The sequence below is a fragment of the Natator depressus genome, chromosome 3, assembly GCF_965152275.1.
Source record: "Natator depressus isolate rNatDep1 chromosome 3, rNatDep2.hap1, whole genome shotgun sequence".
NCBI lineage: Eukaryota > Metazoa > Chordata > Testudines > Cheloniidae > Natator > Natator depressus.
Window position 1 is genome coordinate 32,152,672 of NC_134236.1, and position 20,704 is coordinate 32,173,375.

The 20,704-nt window shown below is 42.5% G+C and overlaps 1 protein-coding gene across 3 annotated transcripts in view; it reads right to left on the minus strand.

Annotated features, from left to right (window-relative positions):
- HPCAL1 (hippocalcin like 1) overlaps positions 1–20,704 on the minus strand; it is a 109,405-nt gene that overhangs the window by 5,500 nt on the left and 83,201 nt on the right. For all 3 annotated transcript variants that reach the window (XM_074947663.1, XM_074947664.1, XM_074947665.1), the window contains 2 exons: positions 1,864–2,266; positions 365–470 (listed from right to left, as the gene is read on the minus strand). In XM_074947663.1, the coding sequence (XP_074803764.1) occupies positions 365–470; positions 1,864–2,241 (484 nt within the window). In that variant the 5' untranslated portion in view covers positions 2,242–2,266. The remainder of the gene's footprint in view (positions 1–364; positions 471–1,863; positions 2,267–20,704) is intronic.

The following is a 20,704-nucleotide window of genomic DNA, read 5'->3' on the forward strand; positions in this document are numbered from 1 at the left end:
CCTTACTTCAGATGCACACGCACTTAGTCTACTGCCAATTTCACTAGCTTGGTTTGTCAGCAGATAGTGGGTCTGAAAGGGTGAGTGTCGCAAATAAAGGGCCACACTTTTTTGCAAAAAAGATCAGCACAAGTCAGGAAAATAGGGACCTTGTTGGTTTCTACAAACACAAAGGTTCATACGCCTTTATTTTATTCAGACAGATGTTACTGTGACTGACACCACTGTGAGATGACAGACAGAACTGAAACCTCCCTGGAAGCAACTTTTTCTTTTAATTAAAAGCTAAGTGTTATCAGTATGGTATCAGACAATGCATGTTTATTTTTAAGAACTAAGTAAGGTCTTCTGGTGGAAATCATACCATCATTGTTTGTGTCCATCTGTCTGAAGATTTTGTCTGTTCGTTTCTCCGGAGTGGACTCGTCTTCTGGCATTTTCATTACAGATGACACCATTTTGTAGATTGCCTAAATACATATAAAAAAAAATAATGAAAAGCTATAAAGCATCAGGACTGAGGAAAGAAACTTAAGCCTTCAGCAATAAACAAAGGCAGACGACCTTGGCAGACAGCTGAAAACCCCTATAAACCAAAACAAATAAAAGGAATTACAAACTTGATCTGTTTTTTCCAGCATTAATTTCTGATTTAGAAAACCAACACAACTACTATGTTAGTCAATCTAGTAGCCAAGTCAGTACTTAAGTTAACACACTAAAATGCAAAAGCTAAAATATATATGAAAAAAAGTTCCCACGTGTAATTTTCCTTCCTTCCATTTGAGTCTGGGGAATGGTCTCATTACTTCAGGATGGCTTTTAACGCACCCGCACAGGCGCTTACCACTCTTCAGTAATTATTTGTGTGCAATGGACTGGGAGGTAGCGACATTTCCATGCTTTGGAAAGGTGATGGACTTACTAGAGTGAAGACCTGTTATCCATTGAACTCATGAGGTACAGCATGGTCAAGGCAAATTCCCCTGCCAATTTAATTTCTCCCCAGCCTGTTCTAGAGGAAGCATTTCTTGTTCACTCTCCAGCTAAATTCTGTTCCTGGCAACACTGGCTGAAACACTCAGAGAAGTCAGCTATGATGGTGGCTTTTGTGGTTTGGATACCTGTCCAGTAGGAACCGGCCTGAGAGCACCAAATAATGTCAGAGGCTGAACATCAGCTGGTCTGTGTTTTCTGTCACTACCAATCACAACTGGGATTTGAATTGGTGATCTAGGGGGGAAAAGGCTCTTTCTGACATTACCAATCCTCGGAGGCTTCTTGCATAGCTGGGGGGGTGAAAGGAGCTATACAGCACCTTCCCCTGTACTGCAGTGAGGTGAAAGGAGTTTAAGGCCTTTCACTTTAAAAGCAGAGTAAGGCTCAAACCACAGAATTTGAACTTCAGAGTATATGGCATTCATATCTGGAATTATGGTTCAACTCATTATAATCCCTGGGGCTGTTTCCAAAATTTGGATCCAGATCTGGTACCAATTTTGAACACCTCAAACGGGGGGAGGGGAAAGGGGACAGAGGTTTGGAGGCGATAGGAGGCAGACAAGGTGACTGGGGTTTTGGTTCAGGCCCATTTCTCCACAGAGCCTCTGCACATTTGTAGTTTGTGGGCAGAATTATTTTCTGCAGTGCCATTTGGAATGAAAGTGCGAAGAACTGCTCCAGGACCTATGCACTGGCTGCAACTCCTTTGAAGTACCAGCAGTGAGCAGAATGGCTGTTAGGGTGCGCCTCTACCTAGACCTGAAGTCTCTTGCTCAGCGGGCAAGTGGTTCCAGCAATATTAATTGAAATGGTAATTTTTTCAAAAGGTAAGTTTTACAAAAGAATGAGACCACTCCTCACCTGCACGATTTCAAGCATTTCGCCACGACTGATATATCCATTGCCATCAAGATCATACATGCTAAATGCCCATTTCAGCTTCTGTTCGAGCTTTCCCCGAGAAGTGACGCTCAGCGCAATGATAAATTCCCTAAAGTCAATCGTCCCATCGCCGTTGGTATCAAAAGTGCGGAACACGTGCTCTGCAAACTTCGACGCATCACCATAGGGGAAAAAATTTGCATATATCTTTTTGAATTCCTCAACGGTCAAATGACCCGTGGGGCAATCTTTTAGGAAGCCTTTGTACCACTCCTGAAGCTCATGGTCTGTGAATTCGGTGTTCTCCCGGAGATCCTGGAGTACCTCAGGTCGCAGCTTACTGTTCTGCTTCCCCATTCTGTTCTCGGTTAGGATCTAACAACTGTAAAACAAAAGAGCAAGTGCGTCACCTTCTGTGCCACGACTGAACTCCAAGTGATACACTTCGCTCATGGACTGTAAACAAGTAATGCAGTAGAAAGATAGGTATCGATATGTGGGCATCCAAGAAGTACAAACATGTCAACTGATAAAGCCACCCCAGAGAGAATACTGCTCCACTGCAGAGAGCACGGGGCTGTTAAATATAAGCATCTGCATACAGCTTTAAACAAGGAAGTGCTTATCTATTTTATTAAACTTCTCTGTCAAAGAAATATCTGATTTCACTCTCTCCTCCCCTTTTTCCAAGCTCTCCCAGTTGCTGATGCTGCCCTGGGGGAAGGGGGTGAGGTGGGATGGAGAAGAGAAGAAATGGGTGGTTTTGGGTGACCCTGTGCATACCTCCTTGCTCAGTCACATTCCTCTCCCTACAGCTCTACCCCAGTTTACCCTGCGACACAGCTTGGGATGCTTGAGTCCAGCTTGCAACGTGCTTTTCCAGCCTTTGACCACAAGGCCCTGCACAGCCTGACATGCTGCTATTACTGGGTTGGGCCAGGGTCCAGCACAGGAAGCAATGGGGAGAAAACGCTTGAAAAATGTCCATATTTAAAGACTGAAAATCTTCCCCTTAGAAATCAAAGGCACAAAGGGCAGTTAGGCACTGAACGCTCACTGTAAGTCAATAGGAGTTGAGTGCCTGTCTCCCCCTAGTGCCTTTGAAAATCCCTTCCTAAAGCAGTACTTTCCCCCTCTACTGCTACCATCAATCAGTATCAAAGGCTCCAGCCCTGGATCTGCAGCAGATACATGCGGCAGAGCTGGAGCCAAGTCAAGGCCCTTCGGAATGCTTTGCATTGCTTGAGCCCAGCGTTCAAACAGCATAAGCAGGATGGAATAACAGAGGGGGGTGGGAAGGGACAAAGGACAGAAGTTCTGCAGGGAGGTCTGGGCTGAAAGCAGGCCCCACATTTAACAGGATCAACCCAGAAGACCTTTTCCTCCCTCCCCCCAAAAGAGTGGCAGCAGCGTGAGCAGTTGGGTCACCTAAGGAGAAGGAAAGGCATAAGTGATTCAGCTCTTTTAAACACATTTTAATTCACAATGTTCCTAGGAATGTATACAATGAAATTTTAAAAACAAAATAAGTTCTTGGTTTGCAATCTGGCTGAAGCGATTGCACAGGCCTGACATATGCATATGATGGGAGAATTACAAGGGTCTGGCTCCCTGTTGAGTCAATCAGATTGCAGCTATTATACAAGCTTATTCAACGATAGTGTGCAGTACTTCAGAATGTAACATTCTCAACCTGGGTGAAAAGGCATCTCAAAAATCTCATGGTTTAATCAGGTGTTCAAGAAGGGTCTGAGTGCAACAGACATCCTCAGCCCCTTAGACAGGAGGGAGCCTTAGTGCTATGATGGCTTTGGTCACTTGTTTATTTCAGTGCTTTGTAGACATTTGGAGCAAGCTGAAGGTGTTCACCCATTCCAGACAAGAGCCCTTGATGACATTAACGATCTGGATGATGGGATGGATTGCACCCTCAGCAAGTTCGTGGATGCCACTAAGCTGGGGGGAGAGGTAGATACGCTGGAGGGTAGGGATAGGGTCCAGAGTGACCTAGACCAGAGGTTCTCAAACTGTGGTCTGCGGATTGTTCCCTCTAAGGTGTGCACCTGGGTGGCCGCACACAAGAGAATGAAGGGCCACCCTGGAGAAGACGCACATGTAAGGTGAGGTGGTGGCCTCGGGGGGAATAAGGGGTAGGTGGGAGGGGGAAGTGGGGTGAGAAGGGTGGTGGGGGGATTTGGGACATGGAGGGCTGCGGTGGTCAGAGAAAGAGGCAATTTTCCCCAGCTCCAGCGCTGCGGCTGCTGGGGAGAGACCCCCCCCCACCTTCCCAGCCCCAGCTCAGAGGCTGCAACGGCAGGGGAGAGAGGGCACATCCATCACATTAGAAAGGTAAGACTACTGATATTAAAATATGAGTTGTGTGCTTTTATTTGTAGAACAAAAAAAGCTAATTATTATTAAGTTTTTTTTATATAGCGCTTTTATGGGAAGTGCTTTATCGAAAGTGCTTTACAACAGTTAGCTAATAGTACAAACATTTGGAAAAATCATTAAGTGGTCTGCCGAGACCCTCAGTAATTTTCAAGTGGTCCGTGAAAAAAAAAAAAAGTTTGAAAACCACCGACCTAGTCAAATTGGAGGATTGGGCTAAAATAAATCTGATGAGGTTCACCAAGAAAAGTGCAGAGTCCTGCACTTAGGACGGAAGAATCCCATGCACTGCCACAGGCTGGGGACCGACTACCTAAGTGGCAGTTCTGCAGAAAAGAACCTGGAGATTACAGTGGACAAGCAGCTGGATATGAGTCAACAGTGGGCCTTTGTAGCCAAGGCGGCTAACGGTATATTGGGCTGCATTAGTAGGAACACTGCCAGCAGATCAAGGGAAGTGATTATTCCCCTCTATTTGGCACTGGTGATGCCACACCTGGAGTATTGTGTCCAGTTTTGGTCCCCCCACTACAGAAGGGATGTGGACAAATTGGACAGAGTCCAGCAGAGGGCAGCGCTGTAGCGCATCTGGTGAAGACGCTCTGTGCCGACCGTCTATGCCGTGAGAGGCAGTAGCTATGTCGGCAGGAGAAGCTCTCCTGCCAGCATAGCGCAGTCCACACCGGCGCTTAGGTCGGTGTAACTTACATCGCTCAGGGATGTGGCTTATTCACACCCCTGAGCGACATACGTTATACTGACATAATCTGTACTTTAGACAAGCCTTAATACTGCCAGCTCTTTATTATCACAAAGGAGGTTCTTCATTTGCAGCAACATCAGCTTTTGCAAATCGAAGTTCTGTGCAATGTTATGCCTCTCATTTGTATAGATATTAGTAAGCGTTCAAGAACATGCACTAACGTGCAAAAGTCTACAAGAATCTCTTACATTGCTATATTAAAAAGGTTTGTACACTCTTAAATCAATTTACTCATAGCTTAAATTAAGGATCTAATTCTACATTGCTTTGTATAGTCATTTACACCACTAAGTGAGTGCAATGTGCATGTAGTGACTACGAGCAGACCAGATAAGGTATTGTGTGTGTGCACAGTACTGTGCCCTACCTACATTGAGAAACAAGACGAGCAGAACACCAAGACGTGACATGACAAATGCAGTGAGATAAGACATCTGATAACGAGTAAGCACTTTGCAGAAAGCAAAAGCTCACTTCATGCACCAAAACCTAAAAAATGTGAAGGGTCACCAAAAATAACTGCAATACTTCAGAGGATTATCAATAACTGAATTCAACTGCATTTTATTTGTATTCCATTTACCCTCCACACAGCGTAAGCAATAGAAAATCCACATCCTGCTCTGCGGCTTACTGCTTCGAAACAAAAACCAACCAGCTGCTCATTAATAAAACACACCAGGTTCAACGGAAAACTCTGCTGATATCATTAGCTGCTTCTGTTTTGTCGGAAACCACAAACATTCCAGCAACTAGCTTTATTTCTAGTCACTCAGTCACAAAGTTTGCTCTGTTCCTTTGACACATCCCCAACTTGCTTCCAAAATGCTGAAACGAAACTGGCAGATACTAAAGCAGCAGCCATTTAGACAGCATAGAGCAGCTCTCTAGCTAACTGCAAATTTGCAGCTACCAGTACTTCCTCTCGATCTGTATTTCAAACCCACTCTGCTCCACATATTCATACTCAAACGGAGTCTGTGTACACAGGGCAGGGAACACATCCATACTGATGCATATTCTGCTGCATTTTAAGAGGTGGTCAGGCCTCTGCAGAGAACGGTGGGTTAGAGTGAACAAAATCAGTCCAGTTTAGGAAGCAAATTATTTTAATGCCATGCTTCTGGCCCCATATGAACCTTCCCTCTCCTTTTTCCCTTCTAGAGACCTCATCACCTGCTAAGAGTTACTATCTCGCAGCCAAAAGCTACTGAAGTCTGTGGGAGCCTTTCCATTGAGTTCAACAGGCTCTGAATCAGATCACAGGGCGACAGCAGCAGCATCTGGGAGAGCAGCAGAGGCTGTTTAAGGGCAGAAACCAGGAATAGCCTCAGATACATGGGGGAAAACGTAGGCATGATCACCACTTCTTCACTCCCCACCCCAAAAACTGGTGGCTCAAGGAGGTGGTTGGATAGGCAGGCCTCAGCATTTTCCCCTTCCTCCTGCATCCCCATCAACTTTGAGAGTGACAGGCAGCTGGCCATGGGAGGGGAGGGAAAGAAAAGGAGATCTCATAGCCTGGGAGGCCGGGGACCATTCCCCGCAGTGAATGGAATGCTGGCCACAAGGGCTGGGAAAGGGGAGACAGGAGATCTGTGTGGGAGCTCAGATAGTAGGCCATAGCAAAGCACAATGAGAACCTTCATTTCTCTAGAGGCCCCCCAAACTTCTTGACAACTGTTAAAACGTGGCATTCCCACTGTCCTCCAAAGGCTGTCCAATCTTACTCTCTTCCCAGGGTTTCTTTCATTGTTAACTTAAACAGTGATTGTAAACCTCAGCTTGGCTCTTTTCCTAATGTTTTTCTCCCTGTAGATTCTCTGTGGCCTACCCCTCATTCTCATCCACGCTACAGAGATTCCAAACCTCTCTATACACTATGGTTGGAACTTACATGACACACCTGCTCCGGCTGCCCAAGCGAGTCAGCAGCACAACTCTCCACCTTTATGCAGGTGTCAAGCACCTGACACCCTGTGTTCAGAGGTAAGTGATGTTCACCAAATTAGGTTGGCTCTACAGCATGGCATCTACTGGGTAACATGGAAGGGACCGAAACGGTGAGAAACCTGTGGAGAGAGGTATTGGCAGGAAGAGGAAAGGGCACTGGTAGCATTCTCCCACCATTGACACTGTAGTTGTTTCTCACCCTTCTGTGGTGAACTCTGTGCAGTGTGAATATGGATGTGTGACTAGCTTTAGGAGAGAGTTGACTGGGATCAGCCACTGCTTTGTGAAGAATCCTCCACCTGTAACTGACTGATCTTTGGACACAAATTTCTTCACACATTCTGTGGAGATGAACAAAATCACTCACTGTGGTTTTTATACCCCAAGGAGCAGTGCGGCAGGGAGGCTGTGGAATCAGGATCCAGGCATGCAAATAACCAGAGATTTATGACTGGCCTGTGGTAATTAGAAACTCCAAAGTTATCCTCACAAGGTGACCACAAACACACTATTAGTAGGGGGATCAATTTAAGAGCTCTTAGGGGCAGGGACTGTAATTTACTATATGTTTGTACTTTTACATGTTGCCTAGTGAAAGGGGTCTTGACTTGGTGGATGCGTATAGGTGCTACTGCAATATAAATGTTAAACTAACAATAAAGGGTGTGTTGATTCCATTTCTTGGAATATCACTATTTCCTTATGAGAGGAGGAAACAGTTTTATTGCTATTAGAATGAAATTCATTTGATATTGACTTCAAAAGCTCTATATTATAATAGACTTTTGCATTCAACAAATTATAGGTTCGCTTAGGTGACTTCAACTCCATCTTTTAGTTCAGATTTTAGAAAAGTAACATGCAATGCATTAAAATGCAATTATTCTTTAGTGTCTGATCTTTTCAAATGGATTCTTAATGTGCCAAACCCAAATATAAACCTGCAGTTGTGTAACCAATTTGTTAACAGTAATTAAGTAAGTGACATTAATGTTAATTTATTAAAGCACATCCAAAGAAATAGCTCTTAGATGAGACTTGTGTTTCAGGTAGCTCATGCAAAATGAAATGCCCAAATATCTCATTAATCATCACAAGAAACCCTGCTGCTGGCATCCAACTGACATTTCATTCGATTGCTCTAAAACTCTTTCATCAAATCAGTTTCCCGAGGCTCACTAGCTGTTTTAGCCAGAGAAACACTTGGGAGGATAGTCAGTAATGGAAATCACAGGCAGTGGGCTCTCAAACAGGAAAGTTTATGTCAGTCTTATGATTAGTCTCACTTTCTTTTGCCACATGATTTATACATTTCAGATAATTTACTGGATAATATACACAAGCATTGGCTAAAACACACTGCTGGTGGAAATTCTTCCAGGTTTGAGAAAGGTGACGGCGGTATGAGGAAGAAGATTAAAGACTCCTGGAACCCTTCACCCACCTATGAGCACTGGTTTTATCTTGCTATGCTTCACAGGACATTGTACTGCTGTTCCAGTTGACTCACCCACAATTTGGGGAACCTTACTTAAAAGGCATTTAGCTCTTAGCATTTACATGTACATTGTGTTAAAAGAGGTAGATTTAGACTGCCCACAGATCCTTTGCTGGCAGATCAGTTCAGAAACCACCAGTCTGTCCCTCAAAATAGATTTCTTCGCCACCTCCAAACTAACCAACCACTGAGAAGGTGGCCAACCTTCCTTCCTGGCATGGTGTAGGAGAAAAGCTACTGGTTTAGTAACAAATGTACTACTGAAAAGAGATAGCAAGACAAAGCCACCAAGAACAGCAATACTCTAAAGAAATTAAAGGAGGCTTTAAAAATTTCATCAAGGGATTTGTAATGTTGTAGAGCAAATGAAAAATAGGAAAACTCAGCTTTCGATAGAGATTTAAATCAGTGGTAGAGGAGAGTAAACAGGCAGCTCCATAATGGATTTTGCATCTATTATAAAGGGGACTTCCTGGAGGAGTGAACAGGCTTGGAGATTCAACGACCTTCCCCTAATTTCTCACTCTATATCAGGGATGAGACACAAAGGTGCTGTAATGGAAGACAGCAGGCATCATAACCAGTCCTATGCCTATTTTGCTCGATAAACAGAGAACTTAGTTTTCAGGTGATCACCTGCAATTTTCATGAACATGGAATTCCTGACAGTAACAAAAGAAGAGAAAAGTAAAAAGGAATGTTTTAAGGATGCTTAGACAAGAACTTGAAGATGTAACAGACCCTTAGGCTTTGGAACGTACAGTTCACCAGAAAAACAAAATGTTATAGCAGATGATTCACTGTGTAGGGCCCAGGAACGGAAAAAACAATGAAAAAGGATTTTTGTTCAAGTCTCGTGCCTGGAGTTTTGGTAAATGTTAGCTGTATATTTAATCATCCTCCTTCTACCCCCTAAAACAACACCCCTGCTGTAATGAGGTCTAAAAGTTGAGCCAAATTAGAAGTTAAGATGCAGAGAATAAATGGATTAAGTTGTTCTAAATTTCCTTCTCATTTTGAATCACCAGAATGTAGTCAATGATCCTACAACAAAATCCTAAGAATGAGTGAATCTGGATTTTTAACCACCTAAGATGAAGACTCACAAGAAAGTAAGTGCAGGATACAATAGCGAATAACCATATCCATACATTTCAAATGGCTTGAAGTATCTAGCCAGTAATACCAGTTATTGCTAAATTAGCAGACTGAGTGTTGGCATCACTAGAAAAATTTCTGGTACTAATGACAAAGTTCCATTCACTTTTAGGTTTTCAACTCTAAATTGAGCATTGACTATTGCATGTAAAATCTCTCTGCACATGCAGAACCCAGAAGCCAGGAGACTGACTACTTTCACTTCAGCCCTTTGGAAGATAAACTCTTTGAACTGAATTCCTGGTAAGATGTGTTAGTGAATCAGTTAAAAAAGCCTGGGGAAGACAAACTCTTTAGAGGGATACACCTCCTTGTGGTATTTCCTTGCCTCCTTGAGTGTTGATTTAGTGTTCATAAAAAGAGGAAAATGCATGAAATACCTCCGTGTATGTGTGTGTCTACAGTATTCTTCAACAGGGAAGGACTGCACACAAAGAGATGTAATAAATAATCTTTGTATCTGAGAGCATTAGTTTTGCAGGGGGAAAAAAAATCTAGCATCATTCCAATCTCACTGAGCTACAAAGAGAGTAAAATCATGTATAAAGACCATTAAGGTCTTGAAATAGGTTGCATTGTGCCTTTGGGATCTCTGCAATGCTCAGCAAATGGACAACACGAGCCAGGCATATTGTTATATGAGATTTTGGAAGGCAAGAGCTGTTCCTACGTCAATACTTATCTTCTTAGAAGCAGTTAAAATGTCAGTCCAAGCATCTGATGCACCTCTCTTGAAACTGCAATGGTATTTTAGGTGGGCACAGGCCCACCATCAGCAATCCCAGGCCCCAGGGCAGAACCGTCAATGGACCCCCTAAAAAGGGATGGCTGAGGTTTATGACTCTATTTTTTATCCTATTGATAACACATTAGAACCCACTATGTGTAAGTTGTGGCATGGTTTGATCTAGTTAACGTTTTTTTCCCCAGTTACAGCACCAGTATTAAACAAATTGTAAGCCTATATAGAAGATGTAGAATTGGTTATTTTGAATTATATATTTAAATTAAATAAATACATTATGGAATGAAATTAATATACAAAACATTTAAAGAAGCACAAAGTAAGAAAACACCTAAAGTATCAAGTAGGCTAATTAAACACCTAATCGTGATTAATGAGTAATCGAAAGACAAGGAAAAAACTGATATACAAGATGTAACTGAATATTACCAACAAAGTTAAAATATATAATACTTGCGCTGCTGGTGCTGTGGGACATCACCCCCAGAGCAATGAGGAGACAGCAGGCCTGGTGTGCAACATCTGCCGGGAGATCTCCGAGGCGGCAGCGGCTAAGGGCGAAGGCAGAGGGAAAACCCACGCCTCATTCCCTGGCTGAGCGGTGGAGGTGGCCCCCCATCCTGCGCTCGTGATAGCGGCTCGCCAGCCAGTTCTAGCGGCAGCGAATGGAGGGGCTAGTCCCGGCTGCCTCTCAGCAAATTTAGGGCGGCTCAATTGGGTGGCTGAACTTGCTGGCAAGGAACTGCAGCCCTGGGGGAGGAAAGCGCAGAGGGAGCGCGTTCCTTTTTAAAGTCTCCCTGTCCTCAGCCCTGCAGCCGGAGAACCAGCATGGCAGGCACAGCGGCTTCCGAGCCGACAGAGGAGGCAGCAAGCTCCACGGTTCCCAGGCTGCTGTTGCTGATGCTCTGCCACACCAGCAGGGTCCAGCAGCACTCCAGCAAACCGTTACAGTCACAATGAGGGACAGCGCTCTGGACAGAGCAACAGCAGCAGGAAACCGGATTTCTATCTTTCCCATCCACCCAGGCCCTTTTAAATCGCTGGACCCCTGGGCAATTGACCCCTTTGCCCCCCCGTCAGCGGGCCTGGTCGGGGAAGAGACAAGAGGATTTGACCTGCTGTGGCCTTGTGGACAGCACAGAAAGGCTGTGGTCGGGAGTAGTCTCAGGATTGCTGATCCTAAGGCTGGCAGAAGATGGGAGCAGCAACAAGCTTATGATCTCTGCCTTCACAGCATGCTTTGTTGACCACCGGGTGGGAAAGCTTTGCAATACCCCTGTGCATTTGTGAAGAGAATGAATCTAGGTAATAAGAGAAAGAGAGAGAATCTCGGGCAAAATTTTACCGTCTGCATGAGAGGCTGCCATTGCATTACAATCCAGGCATGAGCAGGGACCAGCACAACTCCTTCCTACCATGTTCCTGCTGGGAAGTCTTGCTATGAGAGCACAAGACATGTCACCTCCAAGTGAAAAAAGCCTGGCTATTTATTTCAGGCCAACAAGAGGCACCAAATACATGAAAAGTTCTATTTTCTATAGTTTGTTCTTTTATTTAATCCCTTATGTAAGAACTGTCCTTCGGCGAGTAACTGCTAAGAAAAAAAATGGCTTTCAGCCGATAAGTATCTGCACTGTCAGGTATTTGTAAGATGTCCACAGGAAAACACACATCTGTTTTGTACTTTTTAATACCAGAATTAATAGAAAATTTCTTCCCCCTAAAACACAAACAAACAAAGTTTTGTGCAATAAATCAGTGGCCTACTACACACATATCACAGCTGTCAGCTGGAACAGAGCCTTGGTTCTTTAGCACTAACCATTACCACTTATGCTCAAGGACTACCTTATCTGTCAATAGATGACAGTCTCTATGAACCAGCAGCTAGAGAGAGACAGGATTACACTTACTTTATCCAGCATACTCCATTTGTAAACCATACAAGTTAACAAATATACAAATGAAGACTTGACTTATGAAGAGAGGCTGAGGGAGCTGGGATTGTTTAGTCTGCAGAAGAGAAGAATGAGGGGGGATTTGATAGCTGCTTTCAACTACCTGAAAGGGGGTTCCAAAGAGGATGGCTCTAGACTGTTCTCAATGGTAGCAGATGACAGAACGAGGAGTAATGGTCTCAAGTTGCAATGGGGGAGGTTTAGATTGGATATTAGGAAAAACTTTTTCACTAAGAGGGTGGTGAAACACTGGAATGCGTTACCTAGGGAGGTGGTAGAATCTCCTTCCTTAGAGGTTTTTAAGGTCAGGCTTGACAAAGCCCTGGCTGGGATGATTTAACTTGGAATTGGTCCTGCTTCGAGCAGGGGGTTGGACTAGATGACCTTCTGGGGTCCCTTCCAACCCTGATATTCTATGATTCTATGATAAATATATACTAGTCTAAGGAGACCAAGCCGTGTCTCATTCTAGGCATCATTAGCAGCTTGCCAGGACCCATTGCTTAAAATGGAGCAGAATGCCGTCAATACAAAATGCAGCTCAGATCTTGGCCTCCTATGATTTAATCAGGGCAGCCTTGCACTCTTCAGAGAAGGAGCAATGCAGTCTGGGACCTATAGTCTCCGCAGGCTGCACCTGTGTAAAGGAAAGGTTGACTGCAGGAAGCCTGGCAGAATTCAATAGGCTGCATTTTGATCTTTAGACCAATAGCATTGCTGCATGATTGTAACGTGCTGAACAGCCTCAGTGAGCCAAAGCCATTAACATCAAGTAGCAAACACACCTGCAAACTGGGATTACAATGACAAGTATGTGAACTACACCCCACTTTCTTTGCCCAAAGAGAGTCAGTGAGTGGGCCTACTTGTGAGAGCAAGGCAAATGAAATGTGAAAGTATACGGGTATCTGACAATAACTCTCAGGTAAAGAGCTCTTTTTGTTGTCTGTTTACTGCCAGTATCCTAAGCAACAGCCTGAAATAGGTAGGCTACAGGACATATACAAACATGTTGCAGTAGAAATCTGGTCCTTCTTGGTAAGATCATGTAAACCTCTTTGTAACTTTGCTGCAGAAGCAGCTATTTAACAGGACATTGTCAATTTAACTTTGACCCCAAATTTAAATCTGGTAGCAACCAAGTTTCATAAAAGTTCAGCCCGGAGCCTCAGCCCTGTCGCTCATGGTCTGACAGCCCCGAGACCCAGCCCTGCCACCTGGGTCTGACATCCTTCTTGGTTTCTTGTTATAATTTTGCACAACTCTGTTAATGAACTTCTTGAATGCAATGCGTTCATCTTTGGTGGCTTCTCGTGCGTCCGGTACTTCCATTCCTTCAGTTGATATGCTCATTAGTTCATTCACATGATCAGGCAGAAGGTGACTTCTTTCAGAACACAAAATTCTATTCAATGATGAAAAGAACGCTCAACTGTAGCTGTTGTGACTGGGAGTAGCAAGAGATGAATTCCTACTTCTTTCATCCCAGGAAACATAGCACAAAGATTGGGTCGAGCCACTAGCGATGATAAAGAAGTTGAAGTCAAATCTTCATTCATTCATCGTATGATATTCCACTCTGTGTTCAAATTCTCTATTCTGTTCTGATCACATGGCAGCCCCATTGCTGGTAGTGCCTCACTCCACTCAACTGTTGGTGTTTTATAGGACAGACATCTGTAAAAGCTACGTAGAGGCCGAGCAGAATCTAGAAGTCGCTGTTGTAGATTTTTAAGAATCAAGTCCGTGTACTTTTTCAGTTGTCTTAACAAATACTTCTTGTCCTCTTCACTTAAGGATTCAATATAAAAGGCCTTCATTAGTCAACTTCTGGACTGAAGTCTTTGCTTCTTCCAGTACTTTTTCAGTGGATAGCTCTCTGATTGATCCAAATGTAGCTTCTATTGCTGGACAAAGATCTACTACTGTTGTAGCAGATGCCTTGTTTAATGACCCAAGTGGTTTTAACAGTAGACTTACAAGAGAGAATGGCAACAGTCTTCTCTGAACGTAGTAGCAAAAGTAATCCACTAGCCTCACTACTTAGATCCATCCCATCTTGGTGGATACTTTCCAAAGCCAGTAATAATGGCTGGAGTAATTTTAAGACAACAGCCAAGGATCGCTTATGAGAAAGCCAGAGGGTTTTCCCAGGTTGACTAATTTGAACTTCAGTCCCAGTGTATCTTCTATATTTTCCAAGATATTCAGTCTTTTTGGACTCTTACTGAAAAAAGAATATAATGAAGACATTAAATTTATAGCTTTTTAAATGTCTTTTGAAGATTCTGCAGCTCATACTAGTGCTAGTTGGAGTAGATGGCCTCTGCAGTGTGTATAGGAGAGATTAGGGTTACACTTTTCTCTGAGCAAAGCTTGTACTCCACCATGTCTTCTAGAAAAGTTTGCAGCTCCATCAAATGCACAAGCAACCATCTGTTTGGGGTCCAACTGACAAGCATTTAACTCTTCTAAGATGTGGGTTGTCACAGATGCAGCCAATGTGTCTTCTATAACTTGAACATCTAGAAATGCACCTACTGGCCTACCACTGACATCAAGATAACGTACAACACAATGACTTAATACTTGATGCCCATTTGCATCGGTGCTTCATCAGCCATGTATGCAATTTTTTTGAACGTGGTGAGAGAGTTCTTCACTTTTTCAACTGTTCAGTGTTTCACTATTGCGCCGCATGCTTGTAGCCAGCCAGTTAAGTTTCTTGCAGAAAGATAGCGAGCATTTGCTGGTCTTGTTCGGAACCAGTGTTCAACTTCAGGATGAACAAGTGACAATGCACTTAACATTGGCCTCCAGTTTGTAGTGTGTGGTATCTCTTGCTTAAATAGAAAGTAGGATGCTACAGCCATGTTTGTTCGCATGAACTGTGTTGTGTTTCCAGCATTCTTAACAGCCTCATTAAGTACTTCTAAAATTGGCTTTGAAAGTGGGCTTATAAGGCTTTCTGCATGTTGATGCAGTCCAGAGGCCTGGTGTTTTGCTGCCTTTTTCACGTAGTTTGTCAGCACTGGCTTTGCTGATCGGTCTGACAAACCAAGCTCCTCCACTTTTACCGATTATAGCATTGGAAAGCTTTCCTTCTTCGTAAGCTTTTTTGCAAGAGGTGCACCAGTAGCCATCTTTTGTAACTTCAATAAATGGGAACACTGACTGACGAACATCGAGAACTGCCTTTAGGTTTTGGAGACACTATTTCTTCAGTAGGTAGCTGTATTTGTGTTTCGGGCTGGTCGGATGTAGATACACCACTTGAACCTTCAGATGACATGTTGATATATTCTTGGTTCTTGATGGGTTCTTCACCTTGGTTAGTTTTTGAGGCCTTGCAGTGGAAAAATTGTTGTATTGTTTTTTGTCTTTTCATTTTCACTTTGACCTGCAACATATAAAAAGAGATATGAATAAATTAAATGTTTTGTTAGGATAATGCAAATTTAACATAAGGATAATGCAAAATACACCAAAACACATGACAGGTCTAGATTTCTAAAAAAATATAAATTAAAAAAAAAGTATTTAATTTAAATTGACTTTTGAAAAGTAAGCCATCATGGGATAAGAGGGAACTCCTCTCATGGATCAGTAACTGGTTGAAAGATGGGAAACAAAGGGTAGGGATAAATCATCAGTTTTCAGAATGGAGATAGATAAATAGTGGGATCCCTGAGGGGTCGGTACTGGGACCATTACTATTCAACATATTCATAAATTATCTGGAAAAATGGGTAAACACTGAGGTGGCAAAATTTGCAGATGATACAAAACTTTTCAAGATCGTTAAGTCCAAAGCAGACTGCGAAGAGTTACAAAGGGATCTCACAAAACTGGGTGACCGGGCAACAAAATGGCAGATGATATTCAATGTTGATAAATGCAAAATAATGCACACTGGAAAACAATCTCAACTATACATACAAAATGATGGAGTCTAAATGAGCTGTTAACACTCAAGAAAGATGTTGGAGTCATTGTGGATGGTTCTCTGAAAATATCCACTCAATGTGCAGCGGCAGTCAACAAAGCAAACAGAATGTTGGGAATCATTAAGAAAGGGATAGATAATAAGACATAAAATATATTGCCTCTATATAAATCCATGGTATGTGCACACCTTGAATACTGTGTGCAGATCTGGTCACCCCATCCCAAAAAAGATATATTGGAATTGGAAAAGGTACAGAGATGGACAACTAAAATGATTAGGGGTATGAAACAGGAGGAGAGATTAAAATGAGTGGGAATTTTCATCTTAGAAAAGAGACTACTAAAGGGGGATATAATAGAGGTCTATAAAATCTTGACTGGTGTGAAGAAAGTGAATAAGGAAATATTATTTAATCCTTCACATAACACAAGAACTAGCAGTCACCCAATGAATTTAATAGGCAGCAGGTTTTAAAAAAACAAAAGGAAGTACTTCTTCATACAACATAAAGTCAACCTGTGGGACTCTTTGCCAGGGGATGCTGTGAAGACCAAAACTATAACAGGATTTAAAAAAGAACTAGATAAATTCCTGGAGAATAGGCCCATCAGTGGCTATTAGCCAGGACGGGGAGGGATGCAACACCATGCTCTGAGTGTCCCTAGCCTGTTTGCCAGAAGTTGGGAATGGACAACAGGGGATGGATCACTTGATGATTACCTGTTCTGTTCATTCCCCCTGAAGCACCTGGCCTTGACCACTGTCGGAAGACAGGATACTGGGCTATATGGACCATTGGTCTGACCCAATATGAGCAGTCTTATATAAAAATTAATTATAATAATAAAAATGTTCAGTACAGAAACTCCCCAACATAATGACCTCTCAAGATAGCAACGATGTGAGATAACAACCTTGGCAAATAATGCATTTTAAAAATCTTGGACTACTAGGAAACATATGTATATAAGTTTCCATTCCCAGTCACAAATCTAGCATTCTGGAGCAAAGTCACTAAAATATAGACCAACAAACAAATGTTTATTTAACGTGCCCCTCACTTTTCCCTCCACCGCACCCCACTCACCGGTGTTGTCCTTGCTCAGTGGAAATTCAGAGTTCAGAGGTGCTTTCACATGAGTTCACCTCCCAGGTAGGGGGCAATAAGGCACCTTGCTCCTTCCTCCAGCTGCTCACTGTTCGCTCTGGCCACTGTTGTTCGTTGTGCCACCGTTCACTCCATTGCTCTGTTGCCAATGGCCCTGCGCAGTCACCTTCTGCTGCCACCTGCCACTGTGACCTCTGTGAGTTGGTCTCTTGAGGTTTCACCGGCTCTCAGTGATTTCAGCTGAGATCTCAGTGGGGGAACCTTGCTGCTAATGCAGGCTGGGCCCTCTCTTCCACAGAAACACTGTCTCCACAGCAGGACTAAGCACTTAGACCTGATTATCAGTGATTTCAGCTGTAGTGGTCACTTAACAAAACAAAAGACTATCAGCTCTGTCTTTAAACAGTGGAGAGGGGCAGGTCAAATTGTACTTGTGACTCAGACAGACCATCAAGCAAAACACCTGCCCCCACCCTCTCTCTTGATGCCCTCAATCAACACAGGCTAAGTACAGTTCTACTGCGCTTTACTCATACAATAAGAACAACAACATTCCCCCCCCCCCCCATTCAAGTGATTTGTAACCCAACCCCAGCCAAAATTTATCACTTGGGTAACACAGCTCTGTTTGCTGGATACCTAGGTAGATTAGGTGTGAATGCAAATACAATCTGGTCCTGAAGCCTTTTCCCCCAGCCCCCAACTCATCACTAGCTGTCAGGGAGAGCTCATTTAGACTTTGCTTACAAATCATAATTTGAAATTATTAGGTTGGCCAACATCACCGAAATGAATGCACTGACGTTGCCATAAAAAACAACAGCTGTATAAGTAAGCTAGTCTATGTTCATACTTTTCAAATCTATTAAACTTTTTCAGATACACATATTTTATCATACACTGTATATGCTTTTAAAGTGTGTATTAATGTTTCAATTTCAACTCAAATTTCCAAACAGTCAATAAATTGGCATGTAACTAGTTCACAAAACTGGAGGGGGAGGGGGTGTAGGGAAATCACTGCTGTAGTAAACAATACAACAGAATTAATGACAAATCAATTGTACTGTTAATTTTTTCCACTTTTAATAATCTATACTATTATTAATATAAAAGTGAAGAAATGCTGACCTATAACATAAATTTTAAGTCGGCAGTGTCCTTTTGAAAAGGTTATTTTTAAAAAAATGAAAGTGAAGTTAGTGGACCCCTCCCCCCCAACACACAGAATGTTTAGGACAGAATTTTCAAAAGAGCTCAGTCTCCTTGTAGGCACTAAAATAAGTAGCAACATGTTTTGTAAACAAACCTCAGCATGTTGGGTGCAGGTCAGGTCCTGAACCGTTCTGAAAAACTGGCCATAAGCATCACAATGGGTGCTGAGCGCTTATAAGGGCAAGCTGAGCACCTCCAAGCTCTCTTGAAAATCTACATTTATGGACAAAGGCCTAGACCCTGCATATGACTGCATGCGGAGAGTACCCTTGCGTCTGCACAGAGCCCCTTTGATCTGATTGACACAACTGCAGTTGGAACTTAAGAAATTCACGTATGAGCCTTCCCATTACTGGGGGTAGGGCATCCTGGTCCTATTGAAGGCAGTTGGAGCTTTGCCATTGATTTCAATAGGGGAAAGAGTTCACTTCTGATTTACTGAGCAAATTTAGCAGTGGATGGCACCCACCAGCACTGCATTCATCTGAGAACAACCTCACTTTCAAATAATCTTGCTACAGGACAGAGAGAAAGCACTGACAGAATATCATCATTACTATAATATTTTCATACACATTGTGGTAATACCCTGTACACCAACCACCTACTTCGGTGTGAAACCAAATTCCATCACCTAGACAGAAGCTCATGACTGAGCGTTCCGTGACAAATTAATCACTGTACCAAAAAACACTACTCCAAAAAACAAACACAAAATCCCACTCATCCTTGGCTTGCTGCTAAGTAAGTTCTCTCTCAGTTTTCCCCAGGCCCCCTCATCCCCTCTGTCATTTGGGTTACGGAACCAGAAGTTACACACACAAGTCTATATAATGCTTTGCAATTCAGAGAGAAGGTACTATAAGTGCAAGAGGCAAAACACTCCCAATGCAATGAAAAATAAAACCCATATTCCAAGGAAGGCAGGAAGATGTGTTCATTTGGGTGGGAACAGATTAGGCAGGGGTGTAGGTTATTACAGAAAAAACAACCCCCCCCCCAAAACCTAAGGGGTCTCCCCCCCTTTTTTTAAATGGAGTTGAGAGAAAGACAGCTAACTTTTATTCTGTCCTCCTTTAGCAGATGTGTGAAACTAACAAGGCTTAAAAACGAAGTTAGTTTATATGTTATTTCATGACAAGGGAAACTTCTCAACATTATGTTTTTAAATGTAAGGTCATTTTACAAGGTGGTTGGGCTGAACAAGAAAAAAAATCACGTGGGATGAGGAGTGCTCTAAATGCCTTTCACACTATATAAATTTAAGATGTTAATATAATTAAAGCTTTAAAATAAATTTTCATGGCAAGTGAGCATACAGGATGGCAAATGATACCCAATATAGACTGGAAAATAAACGGGAGAGAGCATTTAATCCTCATTTCCCTTTGGAAATTATCAAACAGCCAAAAATCAGAGCAGAACAGAAATAACCGTACAATAAAAAAAAAGAAAAAGAAAAAGAATGAATGTATTTTAATTTGACTTTTTAAAATATGTAATATATGAGTTATTAAATTTAGATCATAACCATCTTTATATCCTGTCCATGCCAGATGTCCTTTAGCTGTCAGCCCAAAGCCTCTTTAAGGCTTAGCATTTTGCGTACAGGGTCAATGAAAGAATTCTGCTCACACTGTAAACAGCATCTAGGAGATGCCAGCAAAACAACAAATACATTGTGTATCAATAAGAAATTTTTTTATGCTGTATTACTGAGTACTCTAAAGCATTGAGAGAGAGAAAACAGTCTTTTTTCCCTTTTGGTTTATCAGACTTGTTATATGTTTATAACTTTCAATTGTGTGTTCTACTCTGACAAATGATTATGTAAGAATGATAATTTCTTACTTATCAGATCTACTCCCAATGCACTGTGGAGTCATATCTGCTGACTTCAGTGACAAATATGGTTTGGGGTTTTCTTTTTGTTTTGTGTTTTTGCCTTTTATACTTCGGTCAGCCCTACAGATGATCACAGCTAAAGGAGAAAAAAAGAGGGGCATTCAACTCTTCAACTCCTTCATGTACATCAACAGAATAGGTTACTAAATCTCAGGAACAGGACCAATCAACTGCACC